The sequence below is a fragment of the Sebastes umbrosus genome, chromosome 10, assembly GCF_015220745.1.
Source record: "Sebastes umbrosus isolate fSebUmb1 chromosome 10, fSebUmb1.pri, whole genome shotgun sequence".
Classification (NCBI taxonomy): domain Eukaryota; kingdom Metazoa; phylum Chordata; class Actinopteri; order Perciformes; family Sebastidae; genus Sebastes; species Sebastes umbrosus.
Genome location: NC_051278.1, coordinates 30,237,743 through 30,263,798, shown reverse-complemented (window position 1 = coordinate 30,263,798; position 26,056 = coordinate 30,237,743). Strand labels below are relative to the sequence as shown.

General features: G+C 40.8%; 1 protein-coding gene across 4 annotated transcripts in view; it reads right to left on the bottom strand.

Moving 5' to 3' along the window:
- LOC119495861 (spectrin beta chain, non-erythrocytic 1-like) overlaps nucleotides 1-26,056 on the bottom strand; it is a 152,700-nt gene that overhangs the window by 6,227 nt on the left and 120,417 nt on the right. For 2 of the 4 annotated variants that reach the window (XM_037782753.1, XM_037782750.1), the window contains 16 exons: nucleotides 24,400-24,663; nucleotides 20,356-20,580; nucleotides 19,298-19,387; nucleotides 18,938-19,216; nucleotides 17,093-17,223; nucleotides 16,583-16,787; nucleotides 14,698-15,072; nucleotides 13,590-13,676; nucleotides 11,347-11,361; nucleotides 10,089-10,246; nucleotides 9,120-9,258; nucleotides 8,452-8,536; nucleotides 8,137-8,333; nucleotides 7,726-7,826; nucleotides 6,952-7,006; nucleotides 239-441 (listed from right to left, as the gene is read on the bottom strand). In XM_037782753.1, the coding sequence (XP_037638681.1) occupies nucleotides 239-441; nucleotides 6,952-7,006; nucleotides 7,726-7,826; nucleotides 8,137-8,333; nucleotides 8,452-8,536; nucleotides 9,120-9,258; nucleotides 10,089-10,246; nucleotides 11,347-11,361; nucleotides 13,590-13,676; nucleotides 14,698-15,072; nucleotides 16,583-16,787; nucleotides 17,093-17,223; nucleotides 18,938-19,216; nucleotides 19,298-19,387; nucleotides 20,356-20,580; nucleotides 24,400-24,663 (2,609 nt within the window). The remainder of the gene's footprint in view (nucleotides 1-238; nucleotides 442-6,951; nucleotides 7,007-7,725; nucleotides 7,827-8,136; nucleotides 8,334-8,451; nucleotides 8,537-9,119; nucleotides 9,259-10,088; nucleotides 10,247-11,346; nucleotides 11,362-13,589; nucleotides 13,677-14,697; nucleotides 15,073-16,582; nucleotides 16,788-17,092; nucleotides 17,224-18,937; nucleotides 19,217-19,297; nucleotides 19,388-20,355; nucleotides 20,581-24,399; nucleotides 24,664-26,056) is intronic. The other 2 variants (XM_037782754.1, XM_037782751.1) reach the window with 1 other exon arrangement.

The window sequence follows — 26,056 nt, the reverse complement described above, 5'->3', positions numbered from 1 at the left end:
CTAAATTCTTTACATGAACAAAGCCATGTAAAATATTTGATTTTTTCTGTTAAATCCTTCATGAAGAAGAAGAGACGATGAAAGAGTAATTCAACAGGTGTGGGTATGAAGCTAAATAATGGTGGATTTCATCATGTTAAAACAATAACACAGTTCACCTATAGAAGCAGAGACACTTCTTGGTTGTCGTATTTCAGAAGTTGGTTCTGCAGTCTGACAATCACCAAACGCTTTCTACCTGCTTGAAGCCTTCTTGTTATGTCCCTCCCACTCATGTTTGCGGTGCAGGAAGCCCTCCAGCTGGGACGTGGGAGCGTCCTGCTGGCTCTTGGCCGGCAGGGTCGCCGCCTGGCTGGCTTTGCCCTTGCGAGACGCCCCGGGAGACCCGGCGGGGCTGGGCTCCGACACTCCGTTCACCACCTCTCCACCCTCGACGTTATCCTGGAAACAGGGAAGAGAGGACAGTCAGAGGAGGAGGGAGGATGGATGGATCTCTCTCTCTCTCTCTCTCTCTCATACTCTCTTTTTAAAAGAATCTTTCTCTCTCAGACACAGAAGCTGTAAATCAGAATTATCAGAGCTGCAGCATGCAGAGCAGAGCAGAATCAAGAATCATCATCACAATCAATTCTCTAAATTGACCCAAAACGGGAACCTGAATGAACAGATAGGGTTTTTTGTACATTTTTGTTTGGTGTTTGTCTGCAACCTTTTCAACTGCCATGCTTTCATAAACACATTTCTCCTCAATCTACTCAGGCTAAATAAAACCTTAACTTTACTGTGAACTAACTCTACATAACTCTGGCAGGTCGACTTAATGCACTTAAAATGTTTCACAGGCCACCAGCTTGAGGCAACCACACAAGGAAATGATGCAGCAATGAAGCTAAGATGCAACCAAACGACATTAAAGTTGTCTAAAGAAGTAAGACCCAACTAAACGAAAAACCGCAGGTGAGACCAAGTCACTACAAACTGAGTCAGCGTGATGGCGTTTAGCAGTCTCCTTTAGCCACTTGTTAGCAACCGCCTTTTTTAAGACACGTAAAGGCTTCAAAATTCACAAGTGGGATATTAATTGACGTATTTTATATTGTAAATCAAAACTTTAAAATCTCTTCAGGCATCTAACTAAAAACCCATTGAACAAACCCATCGCCGTCCAGACGAGGGAACCGGAAGTGTTAAAATGCTAACTCATTTCCGGGTTTTGGGACTCATTCCTGTAGCACTCTATTGGGGATTTAGGAGTCTAAATTTTGAGGTTTGAGTGCAAAAGACATGAAGATATTCAATTTACTCTCATATATGGCAAAGAAATTCAGCAAATGGTCACATTTGAGAAGCTGGAACCAGATAATGTTTGGAGTAAAAGAGAGAGGAACATATGTTTCCTTCTTCAAGATTCAAGTCAAGGGCAACAAATGACAAATAGTATTTGTTAAATGATGCACCGCTGTTAGGCATGGCTGGTGTGCCTGGTTACCTGTTCCTCTTTGGGTTTGAGGATTCAAGTATTCAAAGCTCAAAGACTTAACTTTTAGATACGATACGATACCATACGATACCATACGATACCATACGATACCATACGATACCATACGATACCATACGATACCATACGATACCATACGATACACTTTATTGTCCCCTTGGGGAAATTTGTTTTGGACTCAGTGCTGCACACCATCAGCTGCCTGCACAGCAGCACCAATAAATAGAAACCAACAACAATCCATGCGTAAACAGAGAAACACAAACAATGTAAACCTCAAACAACTTATATTGCACATTAGTCATATTGCACAAGAACTATCTGAACTAGTTAAATCTTGAAACATCAAAGTAAAGTTATGTCTTGTCGGATTTCCTAAAGTCGAGCCTAAAGTTACCAAATTTGTTTCCGACTCGAGTGTCTGAACTAAACTACAACATCGCTCAAAACCAATCCAAGCTTGACTCAGACGCTCAACTGAACTAGACGACAGATCCGTCCATCGAGACGCAAACATCAGCTTCTTCAGCCTCATCAATGCATTTTTAAGCTTTTTAGCATTTTAATTAGTCGAGCTCAGCGCTGGATTCCAGTACTGATTAGGAAAAACATCATTATTGCACATTAAGAGCACAGAGAGGTAACAGTCTGATCATGCACTAATCACAGGTTTTAGGACATGCATAATAAATCACAACACCACTCCATAACACACAACATGGTGGACAGTGTGAAGAAAGACTGGGAGAGGGAGAAGCCAGCAGATGGGAAACACACACACAAAAAAAAATCTCAAACAATTATCCACAAAATTGCTTGGAAGTCATTACTGGGCATCATTATTGGTGAGGGGAGAATGCGATTGGCCTAGTATCAAGACAGATTTTATTTTTCCACACCACACCCACTCCAACCGGATGCTTATTACCCTGTTACTGAGCTCTTCAAGGGGCTGGACCAATGGTGGACACTCTTTTTGAGAACAGTTCAGAGGCTGGACCAATCCTGGGAGTTTTTACCGAAGGGCTGCAAGAGCTGGACCGATCCTGGGGAGTTTTTATTTAGAGCTTGGCGAGAGCTAGACCAATCATGTGAGCGTTTATCGGGGCTCAGCTGAATCCCGAGAGCATTTACTCGGTTTGGACGAATCTAAGAACTTTCACTGACAGCTAATCAAAGGTTGGACCCATTCAGAGATTCATTTTAGTGGCTTGTTAAACGTTGGAACTCTTACTGAGAGGTAGTCAAGGTCTGGACCAGTTCTAACTTAAAGCTTATCAAGCATATTGGACAAGCTTCTGACCACTTCTGAGTACTTTTATTGAAATACTGTTTTATTGAAAGACTTTAGACCAATCCCAACGGTCATTTTATCTCTTCTAAAAACTGTCTGTTTAGGTTTGAAACTTTGAATTGAGGCTGGTACATTTCAATGTTAACACTGCAGAAATAATAGACCATGTGTCAGAAATTCTTGGTTATTACCAGGGCTGTCAAAGTTAATGCAATAACACGTTTTCGTTTCAACGCCACTAATTGCGTTAATGTGACTTGCAACTTTTAGGGTGTAGCGGGCTCAGTTTTATAGCTAGAGTGAAGATACTGGTATCATATGAAACTAAAAAACCCAATGAATCCATGGGCACCATGTCTGTTGGGAAGGAGGCTAAATAATGCTCCAAAAAACATTTTGGCGTAGAAAAACTGACATAGCCATTTTCAAAGGGGTCCCTTGACCTCTGACCTCCAGATATGTGAATGAAAATGGGTGCTATGTGTACCCACGAGTCTCCCCTTTACAGACATGACCACTTTATGATAATCACATGCAGTTTGGGGCAAGTCATAGTCAAGTCAGCACACTGACACACTGACAGCTGTTGCTACCTGTTGGGCTGCAGTTTTCCATGTTAAGATTTGAGCATATTTTAATGCTAAATGCAGTACCTGTGAGGGCTGGACAATATTTGTCATTGTTTTGTGTTAATTGATTTCCAATAATAAATATATCCATACATTTGCATAAAGCAGCATATATACCCACTCCCATGTTGATAAAAGTATTATACTTGACAAATCTTTCTTTAAGGTACATTTTGAACAGATAAAAAAAAAAAATTGCGATTAATCCTGATTTATTTGAATGGATTGACAGCCCTAGTTATTACTTTCTTAGGATATGACTTTTATGTCAGATTAGACGAGTAAAGCCGGGCAGACTCTATATGGATGTATGTATGTATGGATGGACGTGCAGTTGGACTCCTGATTAATTGCGTGAACAATCAACTATTTGGCTCTCAGATGATTGGTTGGATTTCAGGCAGGTCCGAAATTTTGTACGGCTGTCTGCAATTTGGTCAGTTTTGTTCCCCGGTCTATTTCCCACATGGCTGCTGTCAAAAGACCCATCATAAACTGTAGTGATCTTGTTTTTTATTATTGAAGTAGTATTTTACATGTTTTGGCTAAATGGAGTCTTGACTGATGCTGCTATTAAATAAAACTGAACTTTGCTGATATATTTTTTTCTTTTTACTTTATATTCAGAATTCATATTCTGCCCAGCTTGATACTTAATTTGACTTTTTTATGTAGCAAGTGTATTTCAATTTTTTTTTTTTTTTTAGCGAAGATCAGGACTTTAAACCAGCACCATCAACTAGAAAACTAAATGTGGGTGGTTTATTACTACGAATATAAAGCCCCAGGATGAAAACTGGCGAAGAAGAGGTGATGAGATGAAGAAATACAGCATTGACAGAAAACTCAACTGGAATGCTAATGATGGTGACAGCATGCAACAACAACAAAGACAACTATATCTATATGGAGAGAAGTCACAATTACACATGGATAACACATGGACAGACAAACCAGAATGGGTCTGAGTGCTCTGATTGGTTCTGACAGGGTTTATTGGGGAATGTGTGTTAGTCAGGGAACCAATGAAGGAGCTGGATGGACATGCAACAGAAACCATGAAGAGAAATAAAGAGATTATAACAGTAAACAATGGAAACACGGATTGATAATAATGATGATACAAAACAGTGTCAGAGTGACACAAGATCTTAACCAAGTAAATATATTGAGGATGGAGTCGGTACACATACACACACACACACATACACACACGCACACGCACACCATGGTATTGTCTAAATGTTTATAAATGAATGAAAGATTTTACATGAAACTGTGGAATGATTCTGAAGATTAATTCATATACATGTGGTCAGTATGTACAATGATTATGTGTAAGAACAGCATTGCTGTTATTAAAAAAAGAAACATGTCAAAGTACTAACGTTATTTTTCTGGAATAAGTTGTCAAATTTCTGTCAAATATTATTTTCTAATTACTAGTTATTAACTGGACTAAATCTGAATGATCCAGCATGTCAAAAATGTTAAATATGAAACTTGAAATGAAAATTAAAATGTGCATTATCGATTTGCTTTGCTTTTTTTTTTTTTTACTAAACAACAGTGAATTACATTAAAAGTACAAGAGGTGTATGAGCGTGAAGATGCAGAGTGGAGAGTTGTGAAAGAAGAAGAACGTACAATGAGCAAAACCAACGTTAATTTTTCCTGTTAAATTAGTTATGCTTATTGTGTTATATATTTCTCTGGTGAGTGGGCTTTAAAAGCTGTGAATGCAACTATTTCATTCCTTTTTTTTTTTTTACAGTACTTGTAAAAAAAAGAATCTTAAGTAAATTAAAATCATTATATAGACGTGGGAACCTTTTCATAGATTTTCCTAATTGTTAAGTTTAAACAATTTCCTCAATTTTTATACAATTCTTCAAAACAAACTGTTAAATATGAGACCTGTTAATCACATGCAGCACTGTTTTAAATGAAAAAATGCATGTGCTGTTAACTCAATGGTACTTTACATAGAGTGTATCTCGTATGTGTGCTGGAAAACATGGTGGTACACATACTCCACTCTACGAAAAAAAACAAAAAAAAACATATGAAGATGGTGAATTTGGGTTGTGGGATGTAGACACACCTGGGGCAAGTACATACAGTAAGAGTTATTTCTTCGATTAGCTTGAAAAGCAATTTTCTAAAAATTAGCCGTATACGTAAAAAAATAATATAGTAGTTTTTAGAATTTAGAATAAATAAACATGACTTTAGAAAGTGACTCCCTCCTAAAAACAATATAAAGTAGCATTTTGAAATTCAACTCTCACATTTACAATTCACAGATTGTCAAAGTGAACTGTTAATGATTAAACTTATAGCAGCTTGCAATCCTTTATTTTAAGACAATAAAAGTAAGACATAATTTATCTGAAAATATTTTGGGGAATATACTACAGTACTACAATATTTTTGTTCATTTGTTAGAACTGATGAAAGCATGCTTTTTATTTTGTGTGTTATTTTATGTTTAGTTTTATTACGGTATATGTCACTATGCCGATGACGCCACAATTTACATTCTAGAATAAATACAATTTGTATAAATCCTACAAATGCCCACAAAACTTTAACTGATCAACAGATTTGAAAATCACCGTTTGAGGCTTTAAAACCGGATTATGGAGTGAGGACTATGTGTTTTGTTGGGGGACTTCTCAGGTGTTCATATTCCAGAGGGTGAGTTTATAAATGACGACCCAAAGTAGCAGCAACATTAACAGATGAGGGGAGAGGACGACGGGAGTGTCGAGCTGAGAGAGACAGAGGGGAGAGGGGAGGAGGGGAAAGAAAAAATGAGGGGAGGGATGGATAGAAACAGGTGTGGCTTGTTTCTGTGTATGTATGTGTGTGTTTTGTGGTCCCACTCACCATTTATGCAGTCACACTCATACCAAAAGTTGATCAAAATGTTCCCATGGAAATACAGGTGGCGAGGCTGATTGGTCCTCTCACACTAGCGGTACTCTTAGTGTTGGAGTGTCTCCAAAATTAAGACTACATTTCCCATCAGTCCCATTGCTTTCTCTTCCCTGTTCCTCTTGCCAACGAGGTTATTAGAGATCTCATTTTGTTAAAAGTAACGATACTAATATCTCAAAACAAAGATAATATGACAGCTTTAAAGTTAAACTTATTACACTTATAAAATAAGAATATTAATCAGTAAGGAGGAGAAGCAAACTAAATGCTGAAGACAAGTGATAAATGCAGGAATGTTAATGTGTGGATCTCAGGAGTGTGTGAGGAGGAGGAGGAGGAGGAGGGATACAACACACCCAGATAACAACAGAGTCGAGGATATGTCTGTATCAGGTCAAAGTTAATGTTGCGTGTGTTGTGTGATGTTTCATTTGCATGTGGTTATATTTAAGTATGTTGAATGTACACATCATTAGCGCGCGTGTGTGTGTGTGTGTGTGTGTGTGTGTGTGTCAGGGTGCAGCGGTGGCCCTGCGGCTCTGCAAGGTGCTGCTGTATTGCTGGTAGGCAGGAGAGCGGTAACTAACCCTGGGAGACTCCTGATCGGACGGCAGCCCGTTCTGAGACACCGGCTCACCCTCCCTGCAAATACACAAAATACACAAAGAGTTAAACCTGCAGTAGGCAGTCTATTTTTGGCATCATTGGGCAAAAATGTCATAATAACCTTTCAGCATTTTATAATTCAAGTGTTCTGAGAGAAAACTAGACTTCTACTCCTCCTCATGGCTCTTTTTTCAGGCTTTAGAAAATCTAGCCCGTGACGGGAGACTTTGACCAATCACAGGTCATTTCATTGAGAGAGTGTTCCTATTGGCTGTGCTCCAAAAAACATCGGGGAGCGGAAAATCTGGGCTAAAGTTGTGTAGTGGGAAATAGGCATTAGACACACAATGGATTTCACACTTCTATAAAAAGCTGCAACTGATTTTGTCAAATGCTGACAAAATAACTCCTGCACACCTGTAGTGAAATATTCACAACCTTATCATCTGACCTGACGAGGTCATGAACTTTGTTTTCCTGTGGACCCATTTCCTTTTTCTTTCGGGTGTGTTTTGTTTTCACTTTCACTAGTATATCAAAAATCAGCAGAGACTGAAAGGTTGTCTTCAAATATAAAGGAAGAACAACTTGCATGTGACAGAAGTGAAACGCAAAGCAGTTACTCCTGATGAACAGAGAAATTCTGTCCGCAAGAGAAGAAGTAAATCACCGCTTATTTTTCCTTTTATTTCCAAAACTGAGATAAAAAGCGTGGAACAACACACACAGTTGACGGACAATCACACTTCTCTCACCTGTGCTGAGCTGCAGCGTCGCCGGGCTGTGCCTCAGTGGGCGGGGGTTGTCTCCTCTTCTCTTCTTCCTCTTGCATTCTTCTCACTTCCAATAACTCCATCTGGACACACAAACACATTGAGCCTCACGCAAGAACCACTCGTACCAACAGATTCCTTCTGAAGTAGCATTTCTTTCTCAGGTATATGGTCCAGACCCGTCGTACGAGTCTGAGCAAATGTTAGAGCTTAAATGATATCAAGGCAAATTTAATGCAAAATCAATATTTGGTTCAGGAGATGATCATCATCATGGCTGCTAATATACTGAGATAAGAGAAAAGAGTCAGAGAGTTTTAGGGTAATAATGAAAGTGTTCCAGCATGAGGTCCACTGTCGGCGTCTTAATAAAACGTTCTCATGGTGTCTCACCGTGGTCAGCCTCTCCAGAGCGGCGAAGCGTTCCTCCCAGGTGGCGGCCGACTTCTCGAAGGCCTCGTGGCGTTTGATGAGTTTCTCCACCTCGTCCACGTTCTGGCCGATCTCCCTGCTTGACAGGTAGGGATCCTGACCCAGCAGCCACGCCTCGGCCACACCCGCATCCCGGCCGAACTGGTGCACCTCCAGGACTGAACGCACACAAAGTTCCACGTTAAAGCAGATTTATTCAGCTGATTCACTTAATATGCTTTCTGTGAACATTAAGGCCTGAGTAATTGAACTGACTAATTGGATGAAACACCTTACCCAGTCTAAGCCACTCCCATCTGTCCTCCCACTTGTCAATCATGTCTTTCCTCTTGTCGGTCAACTGTAACAACTTTTCTTTAATCTGAGGGGAGAAAACATTTTGAGAGAATATTTAAAAGTGGAAAAAAAATAAGCAGATTCCAAATGTATTCATGTGGCGTGAAGACAGAAACATCATGAGCATCTTCCTAAAATCATTCTAGACCCTTTTTTTATTGTGTTACTTTGAAAGGCTGGTGTTTAAAACAAGACTTCCATCATTTCACTCCTTTTAATTATTTAGTGGAGTGAAATGAGTCACTGGCAGCACAAAAAACAGCTGCTCTGGATTATGGCGATGGGATTTGTTATTGTATAACAACTGTGGTTATATGTCAGATGAGGTTAAATATTGAAGGATACCTGTATAGAATACTGTCAAAAGCTTCAAAACAAAGTGATGAAATGGAGAGGAATCTATTCTGCACATTAGGAGAATTTTTAATCCAGTCTGGAATTAAAACTGAGACCTATATGAGAACTAAACCAAAACAAATGCTACTAATTTCAGAGTGAACACGGCTGATTAAAATCTGTAATCTAAAACTAGAAAGAGGTCCAGCTGTGCTTAGCTTAGCATGAATGATGTGAATTATGAATCTGTTTGGGGTGAAGTGCGTCTCCACCTCCTCTGAAGCGTAGTGCTTCCTGGCCAGCAGGGCTTTGCCCAGCTCGATGCAGGCTGTGAAGCTGTCGTTGCGGGCGTCGATCTCCGCCTTGATGCCCTGGTGGTTGTTCATCAGCAGCTCCACCGACGACACGTCCCTGAAAACGAGCGAGAAGACGCACAAACAGACCACATCAGCAATGTGTAATGAAAAGAAAACACTTCATCCTCCACTTGTCTGATATGAAACACATTAGATTGCAGTTTCTAATGTGACAAAAATCAACATTTAAGACCAGATCGTTGATTACTATTGACAATCTGCTTATTGTATATTGATTAGGGCTGTCGAAGTTAACGAAACTAACTAAAATAGGTTTTAACGCCACTAAATTCTTTAACGCAATTGATATTTTCGGAGTTTGTAGCGGAGTTTTAACTAGAGTGAAGATACCAGTATCTTATATGAAACTACAAAACCTAAGGAATCCATTGGTACCAACTATGTCATACTAGCTTGTCAGGAAGGAGTCTAAGGGTGCACTTGTACACTTGTCCCCAAAGTCCAGTTCGATTGATTAGTGTGAACGCTCCGTACCGTACTTTACAGATCGGTGAACCGTGCCCAAGACAAGGTGGTCTCGGGCACGGATCATGTGTACGGGCACGGGTACGGTTCGCATCAGGTGTGAAAGCCGAAAGGGCAGGCTTTTATTCAACGCCGCCGGTCTCCTCCGGAATCTGTATACATATAAAACAGTTTCATATCTACAGTATGTCTGTATCTGCGCACAGCATGCGCCGATTTCCTCCTCTGAACTGCACGGCCGTGGGTGATAAAGCAGGAAGGAAGGCGAGAGGTTCCTTAAAATAAAAACAATAGTAGGCGATGGTGTTGCTATCAGCTTTTCATATAAGCAGCTCAACAACATATCAGAAGATTACTAAACACTGCCTGGTCAGAGATACTGGAAGGTGGCATCCTAACCTGGGCTTCTCCTGGGCCTCGATCAGGCGGATGACATCCTCCATCCACAGCATCAGGTCGCGCACCATGCTGAAGAAGCGGAACTTGTCTCCGGTTTCAACCAGCTTCACCCGGCGGCCCTCAGCTGCCTCCAGCAGGTTCTTCCAGGCCTCGAGGACCTGGTGGTGGGGGAAGGGAGGATGACAAACAGAAGAGGTTCACTCTAATCAGCAAAGTCACAAAATGCTTCACGATCAGTGGGGAATCGTCATTGATTATGAACACGAATCATTATTGGGGGACATTCTGTGTATATAAACTACTGCTGCTGTAAATCTGGTGGAATCAGTCGCAGAGTCTTGCGCAGGTCCAGCACCAGGGTGCTGCGGAGGAGCACGACAGCTCGGCGGGGAAATAACTAAATGGCATAAAAGCAAATAAAAAAACACAATGCATTCATATGTGCAGACTGCAGAGGCAACATGACAATAGAGCTCCCCGTTCCCTTAATATCTCTGGATGTATCGGGTCATTGTAGGAGGCAAAAAACTAAAAATATTTCTCAAACACTGACACTGAAACAGTTTTTTGTTTACCATGACATACTGTACATTTGAGCCAAGTGCAGACATTTTCAGCTGAAAACACCTCTAACCTGTTCAAGGTTCACAGTAACATTCTCAGCCACACACACCCATCTGACACTGAGACATTGTTAACATCGTTGATGGAAACGTGGCTGCAAGAAGACTGAAAGCGATATCTTGCCAGCTAACAAGCAACTACATTTAAGCAAATGCGAACAAAAACATTTGATTGCACCACTGTGTGTGCAGCCATGAAATATATTAAAAATGCATGTTCAATTATTTGGAGAAAAGCTTGATGCTTAAGGCCTACATTTTTCTTTTTGTTTTAATTTTCTGACCAAACCCAAATTGTATTTGCAAACTAATAGAAGCGTTTGTTTTAACCTCCTCAGAGGCCCGGGTGGGTGGAGTTTACAGCTTGTTGGTACTCATGCAGCATCAGGTAAGTTGACTTTGTGCAAAAATCCACCCACACAGCAATCTAAGAGTGATCTAAAACAAACCCTACATGTATTTGCAAAGCCCCAGGTCTGTGACTAAGACTAGGCCAGAACTACAACTGCATGAAAACGACTAAAATGTCACTAGAGTTAATCAACATTTTAGTCGAAATATTAAAAGAAAGTCTAAAACTGCAGCCAAAATGAACACTAATGCAAAGCCAATGTTTTTGGTAAACGGAGTCTCACCTCTCCCTTTCTCTTCTGGGTGGGACAGGGAGGATATGCAGGGAAATGGACATACAGGGAATGGTCAAAACACAACGCCATCAAAAACACTCAGTGCGTATCATTATCAACACTCTGGACGGTCAGGAGACAAGCTTCGACACATCACGGTGGTGCTGACGTGAAATTCCACTCACATTTTAAGGGTTATTATTGTTCACCGACATCTTGTTTCAGATGAAGATTTTATTGATGAGTTTGCAGAATCCGGAAAATGGCTATTTTATTATGCAAAATTTACCGAGATGGATGAAGACACTTGTGGGAGACATATTTGTAAACAAAAATGCATGGAATGAAGACAGATGTTTGGTTTGAGAACCTTACACTCCATTAAAGGACCAGTGTTCAGGGGATCTATTAGCAGAAATGGAATATAATGTTCATAACTAAGTTTTCATTAGTGTATAATCACCTGGAACTAAGAATCGTTGTGTTTTCGTTAGCTTAGAATGAGTCCTTCATATCTACATAGGTAGCGGGTCCTCTTCACGGAGTCCACCATGTTTCTACAGTAGTCCAGAACGGACAAACCAAACTCTGACTCTAGAGAGAGACTTTTAACGTCTTTTACGTTACCTGAAGGCCACCGTAGTTCTCCGGCACGCTTGTGAATAGGGCTGGGACGATACACCTATCTCCTGATTCGATACTATCACGATACTTAGGTACCGATTCGGTATGTATTGCAATATTTAAGTATTGTGATTCGATATTGCAATTTATTGTGATTTTTGTGATACATACATTTGCATAAAGCAGCATATTTACCCACTCCCGCGTTGATAAGAGTATTAAATACAATAGTAAAATAAAAATATCTCCCTTTAAGGTACATTTTGAACAGATAAAAAAATATGTGATTAATCTGCGATTATTTACGATTAAATATTTGAATCCCTTGACAGCCTGAGTTTGAACACATGTAGCTAGGCTAGCTGTTTCCCCCCTGCTTCCAGTCTTTGCGCTAAGCTAGGGCTAATTACATTCTGGATGATGGATGAAATCTGATATCCCATTTTCCTTTTTCTGACCCTGGGGAAGACAAACAGATTTCCCAAAATGTCGGACTGCTCCTTTAACCGTCTCAGCAAATGCAACCGTCTTAAATCACAAGTTTCTTTTTGACTTGTGATTTTGATAAATCTCAAGGATCTGACATGTTTAAAAAAAATCATCCACCCTCTGACGGTGTTTTCAGATAAAACGTGAAGTGATTTTCCACCTTTGCGTTATTTGTGTGAAGTCGACTGCTGAATAGATGAAAAAAGACCTGAGATAAGCACAAAAAATTGAAGCATTTTCATCTAAAATCTTTGCCTCAATTTGCACCTCCGGGAGTGAATTTGCATCCGCTTACTCCCACTCACGACTTTCCATCGAACTTTGTGTGCAACCGTTTTTCAATTTCACTTCACGTTGTGTCTGAACACACATTTAGTAATACAACAAGTTTTGCTCTCCAATAGAAGACACCATTCTGTGGGAGACCTGAGGGGTTTTTGGAATAAAATGCATCATCAAAATCATTTCTCCAAATGATGCTGGAAGATCCACCTCAAAACAATGAGTGAAAAAGTCAAAGATAAAACATATTTGGCCTGAATCAATCTCATTCTTCACAATATTTACTCATAATGTTCCCTCTGTGGACAGAACCATTAGTGGAGGAGACTATATCATGTGTGTTTCCTGCATTTTGACCATGCCCTGTAAGGTTTCATTATTGAATTTATTATCTACAGCTTGTTTATAAAATCACTTTTGATGAATTGAAGAACAAAACTACACATTTTGGCATCTTTTATCAACCTCACACATCTTCATCTTATTAGAGATTCTTCTCTCTGGGAAACTGACTCCATCTATAAATGATATCGCTATATTTTCCAAACAGGTTGGTTCAGGGCAGAGGAACAGTGCAAAGTTAGTGCAGCAGCAGTGCAGCATGCATGAGGAACAGAGCCTTTTATTCAAATCAGTGCTGGGTCCAGTTCACTTTCAATTCAATCAGTAAGAGAAGGTTTTCTACTATGTTTGAAACATACTGAGATATAGATAGATAGATAAATCACAGAGGTTTTTATATCTCCGGTGCAACCGGCAGGAATACCGAGCCTCAGATTTACTGATTGAATTCAGAGTTAACTGAGCCAAGTCCTGGTGTGGTTTCTGTTTCACCGCTGCCTGAGACTGAAGCTCACCTCTCCTTCTCTCTTCTGAATGTCGTCGGCTTTATCTCCAGCGTAAGCAGACTGCAGGCGAACGGCGTCCTCCTGAAGCTGCCGCACCTGAAAGAAAAGAGGAGGAGGAGGAGGAGGAAGAGGTTCAGGTTGGTTGAGAACACACAGGAGCAGAAGCAGGCAGATCATGTGAAAGCTCCCGTGTCACAAGCTGAAAAGTCCATGCTGAGAACGTCTCATAGAGTGGAGACTATCAGGGAAAATGTTCACATCATCCAGCATTCAAAAGCTGGTCATTTTTCAACTCATGAATCTATTTTTTTTTTACAAATTGGCATCATTGTGTAGATATTTCGGCATCCTTTTGATCCGTTTACAACAACGTTGCTGCTGTATTTATGTTATGTTGAGTGTTGATGGAGCAGCTACTATGTTGGCATAGCCAGGCACTGATTGATCCAAACTCCTTTCAGAAAACAAGCATTTTAAAAGTTGTTTGCTTGTCGTCTTGAGGACAGACCTGACAGAGCATAAATTCAGACTTTTTATAAATCAGCATCATTATGTAGTTATTTCGGCATCCGTTTGAACCGTTTACTTCAACTAAATCACAACACAATCTGTTTATTTTGGGTTCAACCGCAGTAGCGACGTGTGGCTTACTAGGTACAGTCAGTGCAACGGCACTGTATGTGAATACAGCTCGCTGCCGGGTGATGTTATAAGCCCAGACACAACGGCGTTTGTTTTTCCAACACATCTGGGACTTCCACAACATGTACAAAGCAGCAACAGTGGTTATTTCTTTCATGGTTGATGGAGGAAAGAAAAGTTGTTGGTATCTATGGAGACAAGCTCCTTCTCTTCTCCAGTGCGTCTAGCGCTTCGCTCTTGGTGTGAATGCAACTTTATGAGTGTGCAGCTTTCAATAGTCTTTAATTGAGAGTTTCTTCCCATGATGCTCTAAATTATATGACAGCATCTTTTACACTGTGACAAGAAAAGTATACGAATAACTTGAATTTTTGGAAACGCAAAAAGTTAAATTTATGAATCTCATCACAGCTACTGTAACTCACTAGCCATGTCTCCTAGCAACAGCTCCCAGTTCCAAATCTAGCGCCTGTACCTGTGTTCCCAGTGCCTGGATGTCGTGTTCGAAGGTGGTGTGCATCCTCTGCAGGGTCTCCACGGTGTTCTGGTCGCGGCCCAGCTCATCCGGCAGCTTCTTGTGTTTGTCCAGGATGCGGTTGAGGATCTCCTTGGCGTCATGGTAGAACTTGTGGAGTTCGAAGGAGGCGGCGAGGATCTGCGTCCGGGTGTCGATGAGCTCCAGCAGGTCGGCCCAGGCCTCGTTCAGGCCGTCCTTCCACTCGGCGATGGTGGCGGCGTCGGCGTGGCCGGTGTTGATCAGCTCGTCCGCCTGCCGGTTGACGGTGTCCACGCGCTCCTGGCCGATGTTCCCGGTGTCGCGGGCAAATTCTCTGAAACGCTCCTGCAGCATCTGAAGAAGGACGAAAGTTAGGATTAAGAACGAAGAACACTAAGAACACTCAAACTTAACGCAATAATAACACGTTAATGCAAATTACATAAAGCGGCATATTTGCCCACTCCCATGTTGATAAAGAGTATTAAACACTTGACAAATCTCCCTTTTAAGGTTATTTTTTAACAGAAAAAAATGTGTGATTAACCATGATTAACTATAGACAATCATGCGATTAAATATTATAATCGACTGACAGCCCTATATTTAACATAAACACATAACATAAGCAAACAATTTTTTATGTGGACTCTTTAAATTAAAAATTTCAAATAATACCAAGATACATTATGGAACGTAAATGGAACGTTTCACAGTGTAGAAATAAACGTGTCAGTGCTCACTGGTGGACAAACTGTAACAGAGAAACTGTTTTTAAATTACCTTAAATATATGTATTTGCTGCCATGTCTTGTTACTCAATGGCCTGCATAAACACCACTACTAATATGTGTCTACCATAGACTAATACCAGCTGATTTATGGGCCGCTCATCTAACATTTATGTTTCCAAGTGCAAGAAAACACGGATGACTGCTGGTTTACAGTGAACCAGGTCTTCTTGTGCCAGGTTTCCTCAAAGTTTTAAAAAAGCAATAAATAGTTAACCCTATGATACCCGACGTGGTCTCGGGTGATCCTGGGTGATAACTGGTACCAACCATGTCATGCTTTCCTAGGTACATTGACAATAGTTTTTTTTTTGAGCAGTTTACACAACAGAAGTGCTCGCTATCCAATCTCAGAAAAATGAAATTCTTGCAGAAATCTCCAAATGTCAAAAGTTTTTGATACCAAATCACAGCATGGCTTTTTCTCTGGTGTTCCTCAAGGTCTTGGTGTCTTAATGTGGTATTTTGGAGGGATTATTGATCATTTTGATCAATTCTCGATTGGTAGAAAATGGTTAAATTTAGCACCAAAATCTGTGTAAGAAATAGTATCAACCCACAAATTACTACAACAACTTATGAGACATAATAGAGCATGGGCATGGACATGATATACTTGTCATAATGTTCTTAGCTCTTATACGCTTTTACAATTTATTTTAAATTATTAATTAATTCATGTTAATTTCTGATTTTTGACTAGATCAACTTGACACACAGTGCTGAGCTGTGAAATCTCCAGGTTCCCAGCTTTCAGATGATGTACACCACTTCTATGTGACATCTACTGTTGACCTGCTATCTCCCCCTAAAGACCCCCTGGACCCGCCTAAAAAAGACAAAAACAGGTGTACTGTGGGTCTCAGAGGGTTGCAGAGTGCAGAGTGCTTGCCCTACAAATGGTATCATTAAAGATCCTATTTTCAATTTCTAACAGTTTTTTAATAATAATGAGGCAAAACAAAAAGTACCGAATTCATCTCCCAAAATAAATGACTGCAAAAACAACTTACAGTGACCAAAAATCACTGACACTAATCCTGAGAAGGTAACGAAATGTGTGTTGTACTAACGGTGACGTGCTCGTAGTCCTGTCCAAGCTCGTGGGATCCGGCCACCACCTCCCTCTCGGCGATCCACTGCTCCAGGTCGTCCACCTCCCGGTTCAGCTGGAAGAGACGTAGACGCTCGTCCAGCTTCCCCCGGCGCTCCTCCGACAAGTCCTTCAGCCCGGCGTACAGCTTGTCCACCTGAGACTGACGCATGCCGATGCGCTCGCTGCACGACGACAAGGAGGAGGACAGAGAATTAGGAATCATGGTCTATTACCATCTTTCTTCTCCCTCCCTTCAATCTTCCTTTGTTCCTTCTCATTTCCTTCCTTTCTCCTCCACTTATACTTTTGTTTCCTTCATTCATCTACACCTCCTTCCTTTCATTCCTTGTCTCCTTCATTTATCCTCATTTTCTACTTTCATTTTCAGCTTAATTTCTTCGTCCTTTCTTTGCTTCCCTCCCCATTTCCTTCCTTCCAGGACAAAATGTAAAAAGCTTGATGATGCCCCCCCCCCCCTACCCCTTACCTGTCGGGGTGTTCTACGGCCACCAGGCCCCGGCTGGTGCCGGACAGCTGGTGGACGGTGTCGGCGTAATCCTCCACCGCCTGCTCCAGGATCTGATGCTTCTTCAGCATGGCCACCGAACTCTGCTCGTCCTGAGAGACACACACACACACACACACACACATACATAGAGATTCCTCTCGTTATTTTGATGTCAAGTTGAATTTGACAGCGAAAGACAGAATCCACTGCGATAAAAAATGGGGGACGAAGTGATAAAGCAAAGAGGAGATGCTCAAGAGGGATGGAAGCAGAAAGAAAAAAAGTAAAAGGGGTAAAAAATCAGAGGTGGAGAGAGTTAGGAAAATAAAAGGCAAAGATGTGGAGATAGAGTGAGACAGAGAGAGGACAGAAATGTGGAAGTAGAGACAAAAAGAAAGGGAGGGAGACAGTAGTTAAGAAAATGTTTCCTCAAAATTACCCTCAAAACAACAGAAAGTTTGTGACCCGGCTGGTGGGTGGTGCTTGGTATTTCCTCAACTGATCTCAACATGGCTGCTGGGTCACAAACTTTCTCATGTTACAGCTAAACAGTACACTACAAGATGATTCTGAAAACATCTGAGGAGAGAAATAGGCATTACAGTAACAGAATATTGATTCATATTTGAGCAACGCTGCCTAGTTTGACCGTTTGATCGGACTTTGCGAGTGATTGACAGCTGCTCAGAGAGGGCAAGACTCCAGATCAGCTCTGATTGGTTGTTTTCCTCCGGTCTGTGAAATCTTGCAGAGCACCGGAGGACACATAATTTCTTTCAGATACCTGTCTCATGCACTACTGTCAAGATATAGTGACCGTTTTATAAAAATAACTTTTCTTTTAAACTCTATTTGCTCCAACCTGCCTACCCCAGCTTTAACTTATCAAATTTACCAATCAGCCAAAAACCTCAGCAGTTTAATCAGGCTTGATTTACAGACTTTACAAACTGTAGTAAACGGTCTCTCAGTAATCAGTGTTCCTGTAAGGTTAGACCTTTAAAAGCTAAAAGTATGATACAAACCGTAACACTGAAACTAAAAACCTCTCAGATCAAATTACAATATAAATAGATTTGAAACCATCTCTGGTATTCAGAGTGAGCCTCCTTTCCATCAGTTAACAGAGTTTTTAATCAGAGTATTAAATGTGTACTGACCAGCAGAAACAGCAGACAGTCGGACACCAACACCAACTAACCAAACTAATAGAAAACCTACAAACTGAGGAACTGGCAGGTGAAGTAAAACTAAAACAAAGAAACAGGAAGTGTTTGAGCCACAGGGCAGAGACACCGTGCTGAATACAACACTGCACCTTTTATCTGTGAGACTCTGGAGTCTAAAACCGTTTAACCAGAGCCTCATCAGCCAATCAGATAACAACAAGACTTCATTAGAGTCATGGTAGCGAGGCTGTGACGTTCATTAACACTGATCTGATGCAGGAAATGGAAAAAACAACTTTTCTTTTCTTGGATCTTTAGTCCCAAGGGTGGTGCCAGAGGAACGGTCCCATTGTTTCTTACAGTGAATATAAAGGCTTTATCCTTTGTACGGTGGCTGTTTTAGGACATTTCAAACTCAGACTTGTCTCAAGACATTAACTTGTGCGTTAAAATTATTATCTTGAGCATACAAGATATGAGAAGGATTAAAAAAATATCGTCTTCCGGGATTTCGGGGCCTCTGCTAGAGTATTTTTAAAATGTGGTATTAATACTTTTACTTAAGTATAAAGGATCTGAATACTTCCTCCACAACTGCACAACACCACCCTGCTGTTTCCCCTCCTCGTGCTAACCCCCTGACCTTTGACCTCACCTTGGCCTTCTCCTCTGACATCATGTAGAGCTCCTGTTCGCTCATCCAGGCTTCGGCCTCGGCGGCGTCGAAGTAGTACTGCTGGGCCTCGTGGGCCTCGCTGAGGCGGGTGTGACGCTTCTCCGTCTCCTTCCGGATCTGTTCCCATAGCGACTGGAGCTCGGCGAGGCGCTGGCGGATCAGCTCGGCCGTCGGCCGGTCCTCCCTCAGGACGTGCTGGCTGCGCTCAAAGATGTCGTCGTAGCGCGGCTGATGGCCCTGGATCTCCTTTTGCAGAGTCTGAGAGGGTCAAAGGTCAAGATTAGGGGTTATGGAGTCAACAGTAGCAGCAGGTAGAGGTGTTAGTGTGTGTATGTGTACCTGGTTCTTCTTGATGAGCAGCTGTACAGTCTGCAGGTTGTGTCCGTGGTCAGTCGATGTGGCCAGAGCCATCCTCTCCTCAACCCAGAGCTGGAGATGACAAGGCATTTCACATTATTGCTCCTACTACTACTACCACCATTATTACTACATACTAATACTACAGTATTAGTACTGCTATCGTAACTATACTACTGCTGCTCCTCCTGATGTTACTACTACTACTGATATGAACACCGTGACCCAATTTTCATCTCTACTAATGAGAAGGCTTTTCACATTATTGGTACTACTACTACCACCACTACTACTGCTCCTAATACTACTAGCACTACTACTGCTACTGCTACTAATACCACTACAACTATTACTGCTACTATTATTGCACGTAATGCTGCAGCTAACGCTACTACTGCTACTGCAACTTCGATAGATGCTACTACTGCTACTATGACTACTACTACCATTAATACTATTCCAGCAAGTTGTAGTCTTGCTACTGTTGCTACGATTACCACTATTACTGCAGTTACTACAAGTAGTACTTTCACTGCTGCTCTTATTACTTATTCCTACTTCTACTAGTATTACCACTACTGCTAGTAGTATTACTACTAATGCTACTAGCACTACTACTATTAATATTGATACTAATACTTCAACCCCTTATGCTACTAAAGATGGTGCCAATACTGCTGCTACTACCACTAATATTTCTGCTGCAACAATTGCCACTACTATTAGTGATACTAACTGTGGTAATTGTTGCTGCAGTTACTATGAGTACTACTTTCATTGCTGTTACCACTACTAGTAGTACTCCCAAGGTAATCTTACCACTACTGCGACTACAAACAGCACTACTTTCATTTTACGTCCCGTTTTTTGATGAATGAAAGTTATTTCTGTGAAATATGCAGATGATCTACATTTATATGTTTCAGTTTTAGCTGTCTGTCTCTCACCCAGATCAGTAAAACACACTTCACTTCCTGCATCGGAAGGGTTTAAGGTCGGTGCTCTACCTCCGCTCTCCCTGTCCGAGGCGCTCTACTTACGATCTCGTCCTCCACGTCCCGGTTGAACTGGTGGATCTCGCGGGAGGCCATGAGGTTGTCTCGTCTCTTCTGCAGCGGCGCCTGGAGGCACTGGAACTTCTTCTCCACGCCGATCCTCTGGCCGTCCACTTCCTCGGAGCCCTTCCCTTCCTGACTGAGGGCCTGCGACTGGCTCTGCAGCTCCCCCACCTCCTTCTGACGCACCTCCACCTGGCTCTCCAGGATCTGCAGGAGGACAGGTTACAGGTCAGACAGGGAGAAGTAAGATGTTTGTAAAAAAAACCCCCACAGGAATAAGGACTGAAAAATGTGAAAGAAAGAGTTCATACAAAAGCAAAACAAATACAATATCAAACATACATACAACATCATTTTACATTAAAAACGATAATGTATCTGTAATTCTAATAATAATGTGAAATATGAGTGACCTCGAGTGTGGAATTTGAAGAAGACATCTTAACTCGAGGTCAGTTTAGTAGCTATTTCAGAGCATTCAACCACAACTCACGGTCTTCCTCAGTTGATGGAGTTTGCTGAGTTGTCAGATATCGGCTGCAGAAGACCATGAGATGCAGTTGAAAGCTCTGGCAAATGCTAGTCGTGAAACTTTGAGTTAAGATTTTCCTCCGTAAATTAGTTAAATTAAATAAAAAATGAATGAAAACATGTTGATGTTTAGATGAGGAGAAAATAAAGAGAAAAATGGACTTAGATATATAAATGTAAAGAAAATGTAAAATAATAATACAACAATTAAATAAATTTAAATAAAAAATAATTAACACAGAAAACTGTATATATATGACTTAAAAAAAATAATTAAATTGAACTGTAACAGAAGAGTCCCTCGCCTGGTCCCCACAAAATAACAAATAAGGCTTTTACGAGATGATTCAGAGGCCTCGTCTCATCTTCTCCTCGACTCAGAAAAAATCTGTTAACTTCCAAAAAAATATTTCACTGATATGAAAAATGAAAAAGGTCTAAAATATAAATCAAAGTGATGATCATCTTCTAGCAGCCAGACTGTGTACTAACAGTCTGAAACGGCTTCACAGGAGAGTAAAAAAGCACAAAAAAAACAGGTGGAGTCTGGGTTAAAATGAGAGCAGAGAGGAAGACGAGGAGGACGAGAGGAATCCTTTCTCTCACTGTACAACAGATCAAACACTCTGCTACTGATCTCCCTCTAACACTTCATCACATGCACACACACACATGCACACACACACACGCACGCACACACGCACGCACACACACGCACACACACACTCACTCACTCACTCACTCACTCACTCACTCACTCACTCACTCACTCACTCACTCACTCAAAGGACATTACAGCAGAGATCTGAAGAGAAGACATGATAAGAGAAGTGAAGCTGCTCTAATAGACTGAAAATACCAACATCTTCCTTCAGACGTCTCACACACGTGCGTATGCACACGCACACACAGACACACACACACATTGAACATTTCTCAGGCTCAGTGTGAGCTCGTAACACATCAAATGAAAGATTACATAACTGCTGTGTGAGTGGGGTGTGTGAGAGAGTGTGCATGTGTGCACGGCTGTGACTTTGTGTATATGAGAGTGTGTGTGTGTGTGTGTGTGTGTGTGTGTGTGTGCACCAGTTGGTTGGATGGATTACGTAAAGGCTGGTTAGACTCTAAAAATGGGAGAAATTACTGAAGAGGTTCCCTTCAGGAATTTAAGAGCTTAGGATCACAAAAAAATGAATAAAGATGATTAATTTCACAATTGTTCAGCAAAAAATAGGTCAAGCCTTAGAAATGCATTGACATTTTACCAATCACTGTCCATTTCAATATGAAACAATTCCGTTTAGATTAAGCACAGTTATCGGTATGTGCCGGTAGGTTGAATGAAATAATATCTCAGGGTCTTAACGAACACCTCAGACCTATTACGTGATTTTTGAAGCTCGTTTGGGGCTTTAAGTGGAGAAAAGAACTGTGCAAAAAAAATGAAAAATGCGTTCGAAAACCCATACTACTATACTATTTAGTATGCCGGAAAAAGTATGTCCCAATACATAGTATGTAAAATGCAGTATGCCAAAAATACCAGGATGTCGCATTTTGCACTAAGCAAGCCAGCATGCTTTTCTGGCTATTCTGACCCACAATCCTCTGTGCAGCGAATATATGAGCAAGAGGGTCAAGGTGAAATGTTATGATGAAATAGTACGTCCCAATTGTATGCATACTGCATGCAACAGTACATAATTTGTAAGGGCAGCTGCACTATGTACTAAAAGTAAAAAAAAAAAAAAAAGCATGTGATTTGGAACGCAGCCGAAGAGTCTGCAGCCGTGCTAACTGCTCTGTGAGGTTACTGACTGAGGCACAGTGAGCTAAAGGCTAACATCAGCATGCTAACATTTTGATGTATAGCAGGTATCATTTACTATCTTAATTTAACGTGTTAGCGTGCAGAAGTACAAATAAGGCTGCTGGGAATGTCATTAGTTTTGCAGGTATTTGGTCATACATCAAAATTTTGACCCGATGATGGCGCTAGATTAAAAGTTAAGGATATATAGAGGGCTGTAGGGATGACATAACTTTTTAGGCCAACCAGGAAGTTAGCATCGCTCTGGTTCCCTCAACAAAAAGCCAATGGGATTGTTCTATTGGCTTTTGGATTATTTCAGAAAATCAGCTCTGTGGCAAACACATGTTTATGATACTTACACGTTTTGTTCAGCAAGATAATCTCCACAAATGAACACCTCTTTTATGATTTTTGAAATGCAATCGCTAGGTGTAAAAAGCTAACGTTAGGCTATAAACAAACTACACCATGAGTGGGGTATTTACTGACTTAAATCATATCGAACAAAACGTTAAAATCTCTTCAGCTTGGGTTAACCACAGACTTTATTTCAGGCATCTAACTGAAAGCCCATTAAAAAAAAAAACATTAACTCCCAGACGAGGGAACAGGAAGTGCTAAAATGCTGACTCATTTCCAGGTTTTAGGACTCATTCCTGCACCTCTCTATTGTAGGTTATTCATCCTGAGGGGAGCATGAATGTCTGAATCAAGCTTCATGGAAATCCATTTAATAGTTTTTAGTAAAGCAATCCCCTGCACAGTGTTTCCCTTGCTGAGCTGCAGTCAGTGGTGGAATGTAACATTTAGTACATTTACTCAAGTACTGTACTTAAGTACAAATTTGAGGTACTTGTATTTCCATTTTATTCTATTTTATACTTCTACTTCGGAGGGAAATATTGTATCCACCTTTACCAGCTAGTGATGAACACATTAATGCATCACTAATTATAATCCAGTGATATAATATAGCCTATGTATGATTCTGAAATGGGCCATTCTGCATAATGAGTACTTTTACTTTTGGTACTTTTTAAAGTATATTTTGATGGTAATAATTCTGTACTTTTACTTAAAGGAGCAGTGTATAGGATCTGGTGGTATCCAGCGGTGAGGTGAGGAGATCATAACCAACTGAAGCCTCTCCCGTGTGCCAAGTGTGTTGGAGAGCTACGGTGGCTGACGCGATGTATTTACAGTACAAGGGCGTCGGTGTATTGTATTAAGATATTACTGAAAAATGTGGATATGTTCTTTAAAATGTTGAGAATCACTGAGTAAAGAATGATAAAAAACAGCTTTTTTAAAACTTTGTAAGAAAAAGAAGAACGCAGGAATGATAAAAAAAAAATCAGCTAATACCAACTCATTCCATTCAGTGTCTAGCGTTTTATTTGTGACACATATTTTACTGTTATAAAAGCTGTTGAGTTCCCTTTTAGGGTTCAGTGTTCATCAGCTCCACTCTGAACCTTAGTGGAAGAGAAACTCTGCTGTCAAACCGAGAGGCTTTACAGGAAGTTTCCAGTTTGTTTCCAGTAACACATGCATGAATGAAGACAGTCAGTCATACTGACACAAGAAGAGCTTCTGTATATTATATTATTCATATTAATGCACACACTTCCTGTAAGGATGTGAAGAAGTGTAACTATCAGGGTAAATTTGTTCCTTACCTGCTGTTTCTTCAGCAGGATGTTGACGGAGGTGAGGTCTTTGCCGTAGTCGTCGGACTGCAGCTGTCCATCCAGGCCGCCCAGCCACTTGTCGAGGTCGGCGCAGCTCTGGGTGAACAGCTCGGCCTTGTTGGCGTCAAACAGACACTTGGCCTTCGTCTGGGTGGTGGACTCGAGGTCCTCCCACATCGTCTTCAGGGACGCCAGCTTCTCTTTAACCATGGCCTCCGTCTCCGGCTTCTCTGCCATCAGCACCTTCCCGTCCTGAAAGACAGTGCTGGTTTTTTAACACTCAGCTATGATTAGCTAATGAAAAGCATCAAATTATCCTCCTGAACCCCCAAAGACTGTTTGGCAGCTCAGTAGGAAAATTTATGGGAAATATTGAGATTAAATTGCCCAAAAGATGTTACTGCAGACGGTTCTGCTGGACTGTGTTTTTGAAGGAAGATCGTCAACGTATATTATATTTATATATTGTGATAAACTCATTTAAAATCAATAGCTCATGTCAAATGACACCTTTGGTTCGTAGCGGTTTTAAACAGGGTTGTTGTTGTTGACCTGGAGTAAACTGAGAATACGTGCTGCAAAAAGCAAAGGTAGCACTTAATAATACCCATCATTTATATACGGTAAATTGATTAATTAAGTTAAGCTAATTGAGTTAATTAAACTTAGTTAATAGCTTTTTTACTGTAAAACAATTACATGATAATTAATAATGTTTACCATTTATTAGTAATCCTAAATCAATTTAACAGTTTATTGTTGCACATATTTTAATGTTTTATATACTATAAGTATTTGTTAATGATTGTAAAATGATTTGTAAACCTTTAAGAAATTGTTTGTAAAACATTTATAAACATTACTATTTGTAATACTTTGTTAATGCTTAATAATTGTTTTTTATAAACATTATATGGATGCTATAATAAAGTTGCAACCAATGATTATAATACCTTGTTAAATCGGTTTCTGGTCCGTCTATCTAGTTAATGTTTACAAATGTTTTACAAAAAAAAAAGTTCACAAATCATTTGGTAATTATTAATAAATACTTAAAGGGACTATTTGTAACTTTCAGAAATGCTTATTAACAGCGACACCTGTGGCCGTGAAATCAACGAAAGTCAGCGTCGGGCTCGCGCTTGCTTGCTCTAAATATACCTGAACGAGCATCGCTCAAAACAGTGAGGCGACACACGTCAGCTAAAACCACAATATCACTCTATATTTCAGCTGCTTGGCAGTAATGTTAGCTGACCAGACGAAAGTCTCTCCATGAACATGATTTAGATCTGGTCCTAGTGTTGGCTTTTCCTGCCTAAGTGCAGGCTGATGCAGCGGAGCTCTGCAGCGAGTCTCCTCTGCTCTCTCTGCCCGCAGCCGGAGAGAGCAGAGGAGACACCGGCACCCGGTCGGTAACGAGAAGCCTACGTAAATCTCTGTAGAGCTCTGTCACTTTACAAGACACGGAAAACCTCTGTTGGTCTGGAGGAGCTGCAGCAGTTATTTCTGCACAAACGTCCCCTGTGCATTCACTAGATATTCTCAGAGCTAAACTAACTCTTCTGCAGCGTGGAGTGAGCGCGCGTTCACGTCTAGAGGTGGAGCAAGCTGAGCTGTCTGAGTGAAGGCGAGCAGGCAGAGG